The sequence below is a fragment of the Monodelphis domestica genome, chromosome 2, assembly GCF_027887165.1.
Source record: "Monodelphis domestica isolate mMonDom1 chromosome 2, mMonDom1.pri, whole genome shotgun sequence".
Lineage (NCBI taxonomy): Eukaryota > Metazoa > Chordata > Mammalia > Didelphimorphia > Didelphidae > Monodelphis > Monodelphis domestica.
Window position 1 is genome coordinate 470477268 of NC_077228.1, and position 13296 is coordinate 470490563.

Here is a 13296-nt window from a genome sequence, read left to right on the forward strand (position 1 = left end):
ATCTGATTCTAGAAGACACTGGAGTGGTTTGCAGTTTCCTTCTCCAACTCATTTTATAAATGAGGAAACAGAGACAAATGGGGTTTAGTGACCTTTCCAGAGAGCGTGAGACTAGATATGAAATCTAGAAGATAAATCTTCCTGACTCCAATCCCAGTACTCTAACCACTGTGCCACATTGTATATTACATACTATATATAGTATGTAAGTATAGACATTTAATTTATAAGGAATTAAATTTCAAAAGCTATTTAATGCATAAGTATGAGAAGCCTGATGAAGAACTCATGAGCACAGGGAACTCATAGTTTAGGAATTTTTTCTACTAAGGAAGATCACAACTCATCTTTGGCTTTGTAGAAAAATCCATGGTGATGCTTAAGTCACTTAAAAGCTAAGTGACTTGCCCTAGGTCACAGAGCTAATAAGTCAAAAGGCAAAATTAGAACTACTCTTATTTCTGAATCCAGTCCTTTGTCTTTTATACTATAATGCCTCTGAGAATTATTTAATGCAATGTTATATTATCTATCCTAAAAGAAATATGAAACATATTTTCACACTGCCTAGCATGTAATAGATGCTTAATAAGTGTCTCTTCTCTTCCCATTCCACTTAATAAATGACTTGTCCCAGGTAATAGTCACTCAAGAGATAGAATTAGAATTTTTCCTAATTCTAAACCCAGTATTTTTTAACTCATGCTGTACTGCCTCCCAAATGTATGTAATGTACTATTACTTTGGCTATTCAAAATGCATTATAAAACTTATTTTTAACAAGCTTCCTATTTTATACTTACATCTAAAAATTTAACCTACTTGCAGGATGCAAAATGGAATCCGAAATATTTCTTTTTTATAAACACAAAAACAAAGTCTGCATTTTCTATATAATAGCTACTAATAATTGAATTTTTTCTAAATTGAACCAATTATTTGTGAATTTTTATTAATAGAAACATCAACATTAAATTTTAAAGCATATAAATTTTAATATATATATATGTATGGGTTTGGGAAAAATGTTTTCTGGAGAAAACAGTGGGTTTACTTAATGAAATGAATCTTTGATATTCAAAATGTATTAAGTTCATTTTCCCCCCACTGAATTTCAGCAAACAAGATACATTCCATTTGGACATTAAGAAAATATTGACTCTAACCTGCAAATTCACAGACAGAATTAGCAGTATGAAAAAATAAGAAAATACAAAATTTATTGGTTTAAAAAATGAAAGATTCTGCCGAAAATAAAGCATCTTTTAAAAAATCTATCTTAAAAACTTTTGATTCTTATAGCTGCTGGCATTTTCCTAGCTCATAGATATAATTTTATTCAAATTAATTTGTCTTTTCTTCCAATCACCTTCTGATCAGAGCTCTTTTCTGAGTCCACATTTCATATAAAATATATTTATTTTATTTTTTAATGTCTAAGTATTGGACTGTGATGAACCTAAAATAGAAGGGCTTATACCCTTGATAGGTTGTATTAATTATTTCCTAATTTTAAAAGTGTTGCTTTTAGAGCAAGAATTGGCAGACTCTAAATTAATCTAGTTATATAAAAGTTAAACTTCACCCAGTAGCAAACAGAGGGCATGCTCACTCATCTGTAGTTAGTTCCATTGTGTAGCAATTGAAAATCAATTTTTCTAAATAGTTTTTCTATTTACTGGAATAGACGCTTTATCTTGATTTGAATGTATATTGATTGTAGCTTAATGGGTAATGGTAGACTCCATTTCTCCAGCATTATCCTGCATGGCCAGAATGCATACTCAAATGAAATGCTCTAAAAGGTGATAAGGGACTTCATGGTTTCTATAAGAATTTTCTAAACCATTAAGTATGTTTGTTTGACTTCAGTTTGAAAAGGAAACTACAGGCCAGTCTTATACATGGTTTATCTCATTTTGAATTCAATAACAAATTATTATGATTTAGCTACTCTTTCAGTGCAATGAAGAACAAGGCATCACAACTTCTGACTCAGGTCTGCAAGAAATTGAGGGGATTATAAAAGTAAAAGGTAATAGGAATTGAGTAAACCACACTGATTCCATTTCATGAGTCAATTCTGTAACTCGTTTAGTTCTCTTTCGGTTCATTTATGGGTTTAGAACAATTTCTGTCTTGTGAGAAAACCAGTGGGAGAAAATTTTCTTCTATTTTTTTTAGACTTGTCTGACATGGCTGGGGAGGTGGATCACCTCTGTCTGCTGCTTAGAGACCCTTAACTAAGGATCTAGGTTATGCTAAACAGAGTCCCAATCAGATCCAAAGATTGATGCAAGGAGTTTTCTCAGTTTTACATTTCAAGTAACCCATATGTCTCATCTGAAAACTAGTCCCACACTAATCAATCACTTATTATTTCCATGTTTCTTTGATTGAATATAGACACTTTGGGGAAGTGGGATAGCTCTTTTTTCTGATTTCAGAGTCTAAATCTTACTGCCAATTAGAAATCTGATCACCATATTTTGTGTGCTAATTGTTTTCCATTAATTAAATGATCTTATTTTATTGTTTTTTTACATAGAGAAAGCTCTCCTGGTATTCAGGATCCAGTTCTAATCTGAGGAGGTCTGGTTCCCATTTGTTAGGCAATTGGCATGTATTGTTTAATAAATCAATATGCTTGGAAACTTGAACATTTGTTTCCTCAGACATTTCATCTTTTACACACCACAATCTGTCTAATTGGAAAATAGAATGAATGTGCACATATTATGCAGGGCCAAATTGCTCTGCCAGTAAATAATGAATATATATTTATAAATGAAACAGCAAAAAAAAAATGTTCCTAGCTATAGTAAGCAGTGGAATCTTACGTACTCTTTCACCAGGTGGACCAGGTGGGCCATCACTACCGGAAGTTCCCTAAGAAAAGGGAAAAGGAGAAAAAAATTAATTTAATTTAACAAAATTCCTTTCCTTGTCAGATAGCTTTTTGCCTGAACCAGAGTATCAAAGAGTTATCTGTCACTTTACCTTTGGACCTGGTTTTCCTGTAGGACCCCTTGCACCTCTTGAACCACGTGGACCCTAAAGATTTAAAAATAAGACAGATGAGACTGATCTTGGGCCAAATATTGTTTCAGAAGTAGAGTCAAACTTCTCTTTAAAAATTTCCTCAAAATATTGAATTAAAAATGCAAATGCAAAGTCCATTATTTAAATGAAGGTACTTACTGTAGGACCTCGCTGTCCCCGGGGGCCTGGTTTGCCAGCTACACCCTGGAAAAAGACAGTTGAAATGATTTCAGGATATAGTACACTATAGCAAATTATAGATCTGGGGCTGAATGAAACCCTGTACAATTCCCTCAAGACTAAGATGCTATATTTCGCATCTATCTAGATCTTGTGCATTTTAATTTAAACAAAAACAATTTTTCTCTTAAAATTAACCATCTCATTAAATTCACTGGACAGTTTATGGAAGCAAACTTGACTTATGAGAACTCTTTTCCTATGAGAACCCTTTATCTATATTATTGCAAGTAGTGCTTTTACTATTAATTTAATACAAGGGAAAATTAGGGAGAAGGGAAGCATAGAATCATAGTTCAGAATTATAAGCCCAACCTTCTTATCTTAAGTGACTTAAAGGAGATTAAGAAGAAAAGGAGGAGATAGGATTTGAATCCAGTAAAATTCCAGACTTAGTCTATTACCTAAGAAAACTAAAAAAGAAATGGAGTGTAAATAAACAAAATATAGATCAGAAAATCTAACATGAGTGTTATACTTTTAAGCAGTAAAAAAAAAAACCTGAATAAGAAATTTCAATAAATATCCATATCATCATGGTGTAATCTACCCAAATCCCACAAATGGAGCTCAATTCTCACACATTTTTTTTTAAATCTGCCAAATAATTTACTAGATATCACTGAACAAATTTTACTCAGTACATATTACATGTTTATTTCTTTAAAACACCTGTGATTCTCTTTAGGATGATAACTTTATTATTCTTTAATCTCTGAAACCAAAAATGTTGAACAATGTTTTGCCTTCTTTGGGTTGGTAAAAAACAAAATGGAGTTTAAGCTTTTCTAAGACAAGACTAATGGGATAAGAATAAAGTCAGCTGACATAATGCTACCTCTCATAAACTTGTTTAAAGTACAGTGACTTTTTAATTACTAATTGAAATGAATTGGAGGCACATCAATGAGATACATTACCTGAGTGTGGCTTAATGTTTTGCAAAACTCTTCTCATCTAAGGTTTCCAAGATAGTTTTTCACTTCTGATAATTTCATTAGTATTGATCAGATACTTTGAATTCAACTTCAGAAATGGTAAAGCAATGACTATCCTAACCTATGTCTTACAGGTATAATTGTTGCAGAGTATTCATAAATGTCTCTCCTATCTGCTTTGGTAGACAAAGTCAATATCATTTTATTTGTATAATAAAAATCAATATCCCATGCTACTTTCTGCCTTCTGTATTAACATAAACAAATTTCTGGCACAACATCACCCAAAGAATTGCCAGGAAACTCTATTTAAAAATATGTGAATGGAAAAATACTCTAAATAAAAATTTTAAAATTTTAAAAATGTAAAAAAGCATATGAAAGAATCTTTATATGGCATACCCTGGCACCTTTCTCTCCATTGGCACCTGGAAACCCTGGAAAACCAGTGGAACCCTAGGAAAGAAAGGTATGTTAAAATTCAATTGTATATGACTGTTGATAGTTTCAGTTTTCTTAAATTTAAAATAAAATAACCATGAAAAAGGGTAGCATGCTTAAATCAGATAATCTTTTCAAGACACATTGCAACTTTGGTTCATATATTTAAAATGAGCTTACCAAAATAGTTGAAATTCTGAATGCATTAAGATATCAAAAGATAAAATGAATTTTAGCTTTTACTTCAAAAGTAAGAACAGATCAAAATAATATGTTTTCTCCTAAGGTGAAATCACTAATAAAAGGGAAAAAATCTTTGAATGTGCCAAGATTTCTTGAGATATTAATTCCACATTTCCCCTTAAAACTCTATGAATAGATTTCCCTCTCATTGTATATAAATTGCTTGGTGAATATGGGGCAGAGATGATATGAACAGCTTTTCTTTATTTATGGCATTTACTTTCTTTACTTCTGACCTTAGCAAAAGACTTTAATGAAATATTTTAAAACTTCTATTGGTATTGTTCCTTTTTATCCCTCTCTATGTTGTCATATTTTATATAATTTTAATTTGCAATCATTCAGCTAACAAGGACTTACTGTTTTTACTAATGAGCTTATATTCTAATAGCAGAAAAACAACATACAAGGTATTATGTAGAGAAAACTAGAAATAAATGCAAGGATACATAGACCTGGAAAAATCCACATAGAGATAATAATTGGACAAGTGGGAACTGATACCATCCACAAGGGAGAAGAAAAGAGGGCATGGAGCTGGGTTTTCTGAGTTAGTAGATATAACACTAATGAAAAAATCAGAAAAAGAGACTGAGATAGGCAATAACATAAAAAGGATCAGTTATTAAACCTAGTGAAGAGAGAGTATTCAGAAGAAGTGATCAACAATGTTAAATGAGGGAGCTAGATAACATGATGGATGGTGCTGTGCCTGAAGTCAAGAGTATTTGAATTCAAATCTATCCTCAGAAACTTGCTTAGCTGTGAGACCCTAGGCAAGTCATTTAACCTTTCTTAACTTCAGTTTACTCATCTTTATTTTTTTTGGTAATTTCTTCTCCTTCCATTCAATTGCCATTAAACATCCCATTCACAGTGTCTGTCCATTACACACATTACATGTAGGTATATACATACACACATATGAATTTACTCATCTTTAAATGAGAATAATAATAGTATTTACCTCCCAGAGTTGTTATGAAGATCAAAAGAGATAATTTTAAAGTGTTTAGCACAGTGTCTGGCCGATAGCAAGTCCTATGTAAATGTTAGCTATTTTATTATTTTATTATTATTATTATTAATGGATCAAGAAAGATAATGATTGAAAAACTACCATTACATTTCTCAAAAAGGAGAATCAGTAACTTTGCAGAGGGCAATCTCAGTCTCAAGCCAGATTGTAGAGATATGGTGGTGAATCTATGTCATGTGTGCCACAGCGGGCACCTGGAGGCCTCTCTGTGAGTATGTGAGACCCCACAATCCACAGCATGGAGTTTGCCAGAGTTTGTTACTAGAAAGCCAGAGGGACATAGGGTCAGGCTGCTCCCCTCCCTCTCTCCACAGGCACCTGAGGATATTTCTCATATCACTTGCTCCTCTAAAAGGTTCACCATCACTATTGTAGAGGGTTTGGAAGAAAGTAGGAAAAAAAGGAAGTAGAGGTAGGTAGTGAAGATGCATGTCTCAAGGAATTACAATGAAGGTCAGAAGATATAGAAGATGATAAGATGTATGGTAGGATCAGGCAAGAGTTTTGTTTTTGTTTTTACCTTTGTAAGGATTTGGGAGATATAACATTTTTGTAGGCAGTAGAGAAAGAGACAGTAGATGTGGAGAAGAAGAAAGAGTGGGTTGATGGAGAAAGAATTCTTCAGGGGAAGGGATAAAAGGTACATTTAAGAGGTGGGCTTTGGGAAAAAGAAGAAGCATCTCTTCATGTGTACCAGTGTGAGGAGATAATTTGGGGAGGATTCTGAATAACGTGAGATTAGGAGGAAGAGAGGAGAAGAGGGGGGACTCTTGGGAAATGAGAGGAATGTATACACATATACAAAAGCATGCACACATTTACAAATAGACTGAGAACAGAATGTGGTCCAGAAATCACAAAGTTGGGGAATTTAACAATAGGGCAATCCTTTGACATACCATTGACAATATTGTGTCCACTTGATGACAGCTTTCAGAACAATAAGTAGAAAAGAGATGCAGGAAGAAGTTTTATATCCCACAGATTTGGATAGATTTTAATTTTAATTTTGGAGGGAACTATACAAATAAACTAAAAAATCCACATATTTATGTAATATGTATGTGAGCACATATATATGTGGAACATGAATAGATTTTTATTATATTTTGCTTTTAGCATAAATGATTTGTATATAATACCTATATCTATATATAGATATTATCACTGAAATATCTACTAGTTTATCATCTTGATATCTTTCTGATATCAGTTAAATTTTATATTTAATATTACATCATGCTCTCAAAAATTATTTAATTTTGGTGTTTAAGTCCCTTGCAATAGTTAATTGGGCAACAACTACTGAACTTTAATTTCTTTCAAGATAAAGATTTGATACTATGATATTATTAACAATATCTCCTTAAGGGTGGAATAAGTACACACACATATAGTATATATATGTATAAATACATACATATTAGGTGTGTGTATATACATATGTATAGCTGGTTTGAAAGTATATATTTTATCTACATGTATTTGTGCATGCAGTCACATATGCTTACATGTAAATAGGCTAGAATGTCTTTGATCTTAAAAGAATCATGAGAAGGTTGAGAAGAAAGAACATCTTTAAAAATAAGACTAAAATCTCAAGAATCTCAACTATTGAAGACAAAATGTTGAGGCAAAAGAAGAACAATTTTCCATGGTGAATATTTGTGAATAATACTTCCTGCTTTGTTTTAGTTCATTAATGGAATATGCAGAGAACATTGTTCAAGAACCCATATAAGCAAATGAAAAGAAAGGAAAAATTGGAAGTTAAATCACAGGCATAAAAGAAAATTTATTCAAGTAGAGATTTTTATTTAATACTATTCAAAAAACCTGGCAGGACAGAGAGAGAGAGAGAGAGAGAGAGAGAGAGAGAGAGAGAGAGAGAGAGAGAGAGAGAGAGAGAGAGAGAGAGAGAGAGAGAGAGAGAGAGAGAGAGAGAGAGAGAGAGAGAGATGAGAGAGAGAGAGAGAGAGAGAGAGAGAGAGAGAGAGAGAGAGAGAGAGAGAGAGAGAGAGAAAGAGAGTGAGAGAGAGAGAGAGAGAGAGAGAGAAGAGAGAGAGAGAGAGAGAGAGATGGGTGGACAGACAGACACAGAGACAGAGAAAGACAGAGAGACAGAGACCCTAGAAATTGCCAATTTAAATGAATATGTGTCCTCTAATACAGGACACTAAACAAAGGCAAAGATGAAAAACAGTTACCATGGTTTTTTTTTTTTTTCACTGAACATTCTTTTCAAAAGGTCTGATATTAGAGGAGGTTTGAAGTAAATGGGGAAGTAAAGTAAGAAATGCCATAAGGGAAAAATGCCTTCAAAGGTAAAACATTTTGGATAAAGCTGTGCTGGAGTCTGAATAATTTTGCTCATATTTTTGAAAAATCATGATTGTTGTTATGAATATTTCTTGATTTTCCTTCCTGCCTCCCTCTTTCCCTCCCTCCCCCACATCTGTCTCATCTCTCTCTTTCTCTGTTATTTTCCATGAGATTCAATAACTTTCTAAATATCAAATTTATTAACAAATTATATGAGAGGAAAATGGTCATTCACTGAATGTTATGGTTCAATTAATGTGATATATAATACATATGACTCATGGAAGTAATAAAGCTACTACTAATTGATAACTAGATAGTATATGATAACATTTAGTGAGTGATTGTTACATTGTTATGGTAGAATCATTTTGGTATTACTAAAGAATGCATTGTTCATCCAAAGAAATGGAAATTTAGCTTAAAGAAAAATTTAGACATAGAATGAAGCCTACTTTCAGGAAACTATCCCATTTCATTTTAAAATATGTATATATGATAGATAAGGGATTTCTACTTCCTTTTAGAAAATGGTATTAGTCAGCAGGGTATATAGAAATGGAATCATGATCTATCAATATTTCTTTTCTCATCATCTACTTTCTAATTTCAAACAATATCAAATTTGATGAAGTGTCCCAAGATTTAGGGAAATAACAGCTTTGTCCCTATATATGAGTTCCCTCTCTAGTTCTGTTTTAGCACTCACTTTGACATTCAATGTGCCCATATTCTGTCTGATTTCCTTTTGTGAAGTGTAGTATATATTACTACTTCTGGTTTTCCTTGCTAAAAATAAATCTATAAGGAAGAATGCTTTGATATTTCTTTTAAAAATAATTGTATTTATGAGATGTAGATGGGCAAAAATATAAAATTGAAATAAATATTTTCTTTACCTTTGGACCTTGTCTTCCGGGATAGCCTGGTAATCCTGGAACTCCAAGTTTCCCCTAAATATCAAAGGAAAGAAAGAAAAGAATAGTATAAAATGGATTAAGTTAAAATGTTATATTGACAATTTTAAGTAATTTAATTAATAACAATTGAATATCTTCCTTTCCTTTGAATGAATTTGAATATCAATTTGGACATTTACTATATAATCCTTTATCTAATAGGAGATTCAGTTTCCCTAAATGTAATGTGAGGATAATAATTGTTCTAGTTACTTCAGAGCCACAAGGAAAGCATTTGATAATTCATATAGTTCTCTAAAATGAAGAATTTTGAAAGATCTGTCTCCATATCCTTTAAATTCTTCTCAGAGGATTATGCTAAACTAACACTGACAGATTTCTGGTCTGGGTTGCCTTCTCTAAGTTACTCTAAATAAAGTAAAACAATCCTTACAAACATATTCACAGACAACATTCAACTGTAAGCTTCTGGCCACTGGGGGACACTATTCCTATGAACTGTTTAAAAAAAGTTAACAGTCCCTTTTTACATAAACTTATCTTTTTTTAATATAGGGAGATCAATTTCAATCAATTCCATAAAGAACAATAATACAATAAATATCATAATCAGTATATAATGTTCTGTGGCATCATTATGAAAATGCATGTTTCTCTTCAGTAGCCTAATAATTTATTCACGTCATATGAATATATGACATATATAAATGTCAACATCCTAAAAGATACAATTGAGAACTTATAAAAAAAAAGAGAGCAAAACTAATTGGCTGCAATTAGTGAGAATTAGTTATGTGGTATTTTGTCTGTATGCAGGTCTCATATTTATCTATTTTAAATATATTCAAATGAAGACTTTTTTCATGCAAAGTTCAACAAGGATCAGAGAAGTGACATAATCAACACTTGTTGAGATTTTTGAAACTTGAAAACAATTTTCTGAGGGATGATTCAATTGATGTGCTTAGTAGTAGTAGAGAGGAGAAAAGACTTATTTCTATAATAATGTAAAATATGGAGTAGCTATGTAGCACAGTGGATAGAATGCCAAGCCTAGAGTTAGGAGAACCAATTCCTAGCTGTGTGACCCTGAGCATGTCACCCTGAGCCCTAATCACCTGGTCCTTGCCATTATTCTGTCTTAGAATTTATATTAAGGATTTAAAAATTAAAATAAAAATGTAAATATATGATCATATTAATATCATAGAGAAAAACACTAAATATAATCCTCTATGTATTAAAGAAGGTTGCTTTAAATTTTGTAACCCAAATTCCATAGTAATGGAAATAGGTCCTTTGGTAGTAATATTGGAATCTTGAAAGGAATGTAAATTCTTTCAGTCTACTTCTATGTATCTCTGACTGCTTTATTATATTGAATAATAAAAAGTCATTTCAATGTATTTATTAAACACCTTCCATGTTAATGTACTGTACCTGTTCTGGGAATATAAAGATGAAAAATTTTCTTCCTTGCTCACAGCAAATTTTCAATTTAATAGAGGGAGAATTGGCATGCTTACACATAATCTTAGTTAAATCTGAATGTTATTAAGTACTGAGTGAAAAAAATTCAAATAGTCCAAGAGGGAAGGATGACAATTTGCAAAGAATTGAATTCCATATAGCTAATTTAATTTGGAAAAAAAACAACTTTTTAACCAATATTAATTTAATATTTAAATTCTTAGGTTTTTGCCAATTTTGAATGTCCATTAATTTTGACCCAATTCTTATATCTGTGAATTTGGATTTTTATTTCATGCACAAAAGAATCAATAAAAAAGAATGAGATTTTGTTGACTCACAAAATATGAAATGAATAATTCCATTTGGAATAAATGAATAGCTATATTTTGGAATATTTTATGTATACATATGTAATAAAGGTAAAGCTAATTACTCTATAAAGCTTATTAATGATTTTAAGTTTGTTTTAATGTCTCTGTAACTTAATGAGTTTCCACAAATATTTTGCTTTCATCAGAATTCAACAGTTTTTTTTTTTAATGGAAAACATATCTTAAAAATTATGTAGTCCAGCTCCCCATTTTAACAGATGAGCAAACTGTCTTGAGTGGAAGAATAACTTTCCCCAGTTACAAATATAATTGTGAGAATATCATTTAAATAGATCTTAGTTGTGACAAAAAGAACAAAAATATTAAGGTTTGTCAAATACTTCTGCAAAATTAACCTTTGTTTATTTCTTAAATTATATTACAAGTTTTAGGGACAGAGAAATACTCATATTTCTGTCATTTTTTTTTCATGAAATTTTAACACAAGGATTTTCATGATACCTGAAAGCATAGATGTAAACACTGAAAGAACAAAGGGGGTATATATATATAAATATATATATATATATATATATATATATATTTTTTTTTACTTCAAAGTCTTAGAAGGAGTTATTTGACAGCTACAAATTTATTCTCTGTTACCATTTATCTCCCCTGATACAACTATCATAAATTCCTTTAAGGCAATAGTCCTAATTTTCTTTTCATAAAATGCTCTTTGATTTCTTATTTGCTGAATAGCTGGCAAGAATCTTAAACTTTTTGGAATATTCTCTCATGAAGAGAATCTACAAGGTAATTAAAGTTTAAAGTAGTTATTTTTCATCATTCTGAATGGCTTTTGAGCTCTTCCCTATTATTCAGCTAATCAGTGGCACTGGGTAAAACATTTACTCAAGGTATTTTTAAGTCCTTCAAGTAGTTAGGGCTTCTTTTGTATAAATCCCTTTGTATAATTCCCTTTACTGATGCAGATTGTAATTCTTCTATGCTTTTGTGCCTAAAAAAATATCATCACTTAATGACAAGTTTCCTAGAATCTCTTGTAAATTGATTACTTTGGTTCTTGTTTAAAAGATTCAGAGCTCATTGTTGAGTCTGTGCTCTAAGACTGTCCAGATTGGTAAAATCTGTCATTTGGGGTTCTTCTGGCATAGCCTTCAAAAACCGCAAGTTAATCCCATGAATGAGGCATCAAAGACAGACTTTAGTGGAAAATAAAGAACACAAGAATTAAAAAAAACACCATTAATGTCCACAGTAAGTCATCTGACCATTTGATCACAATATGTGACATAATGAAGATGGAATTATGGTGTCAGAATCAGGAAAGCCAGAGTTCAGTTCTCTCCTTGGAAACTAGCTGTGTGACCTTATACAAATTCAATTACTTCTCTCCGTTTCAGTTTCCAAATGTGAGAATGAAGATAATGATAGGACTTGGTCAATAGAGTGGTGGAGAGGATCAAATGATATAATGCAACTGAACTCTTATCACTGAATCCTCAAAACAACCCTGGAAGGTGGGGACAATTCTTATCTCCATTTTGCAGATGAGAAAACTGAGGCAGAAAGCAATTAAGTGACTCATCCAGGTTATATATAACAGTATAAAGCCAAATTTGAACTCATTTCTTCCTGACTCTCAGAGACCCAGCATTCTAACCATTGTGCTACCCACTTTTCCCATGTAGTTGCTAGAGGTACAAGGAGGTCATCTCAATCAGATGATAAACAGTTGAGAAAATCCTGTCATTTTTATCTGTTAATTTGGATTTTTATTTCATGTGCAAAAGAATCAATAAAAAGGAGTTCCTTGCATAGAGAAGGTTCCTTTCTTTCTTTCTTTCTTTCTTTTTTGTTAAACCCTTATCTTCTGTCTTAGAAACAATACTAAGTAATTAGTACTAAGTATTAATTCCAATATAGAAGAGTGTTAAGGGCTATCGCAACTGGGGTTAAATGACTCCAAGAGTCACACAGCTAAGCAGTTTCTGAGGCTTCTGGTCTGCCTGCTTGGCTCTTTATCCCCTCAACCACCTTGATGCCCTTTAAGGTTGAAATAGTAGATTTTTTTTTAAGTTTCAATATAAAACTGATTTCATGGTTTGTTTATTTTTTAACTCTTTCCTTGATAGTAAGCATTGATTCTAACACAAAAGGTGGGGTAAGGATTAGATAATTCAGGTTTTGAAGGGGCCTGCCCATGGTGATACAGCTAGGAAGTATCTGAAGTCAGATCTGGACCAAGGTCCTCCTGATGCCAACCCTGGTACTCCATGTATTGTCCTACCTAATTCTCA

The 13296-nt window shown here is 32.0% G+C and overlaps 1 protein-coding gene across 2 annotated transcripts in view; it reads right to left on the reverse strand.

The window, feature by feature from the left end:
- COL11A1 (collagen type XI alpha 1 chain) overlaps positions 1-13296 on the reverse strand; it is a 298622-nt gene that overhangs the window by 126548 nt on the left and 158778 nt on the right. For both annotated transcript variants that reach the window (XM_001372197.4, XM_001372220.4), the window contains exons 31-35: positions 9165-9218; positions 4623-4676; positions 3202-3246; positions 3001-3054; positions 2845-2889 (exon numbers count right to left, since the gene is read on the reverse strand). In XM_001372197.4, coding sequence (XP_001372234.1) covers positions 2845-2889; positions 3001-3054; positions 3202-3246; positions 4623-4676; positions 9165-9218 — 252 coding nt within the window. The remainder of the gene's footprint in view (positions 1-2844; positions 2890-3000; positions 3055-3201; positions 3247-4622; positions 4677-9164; positions 9219-13296) is intronic.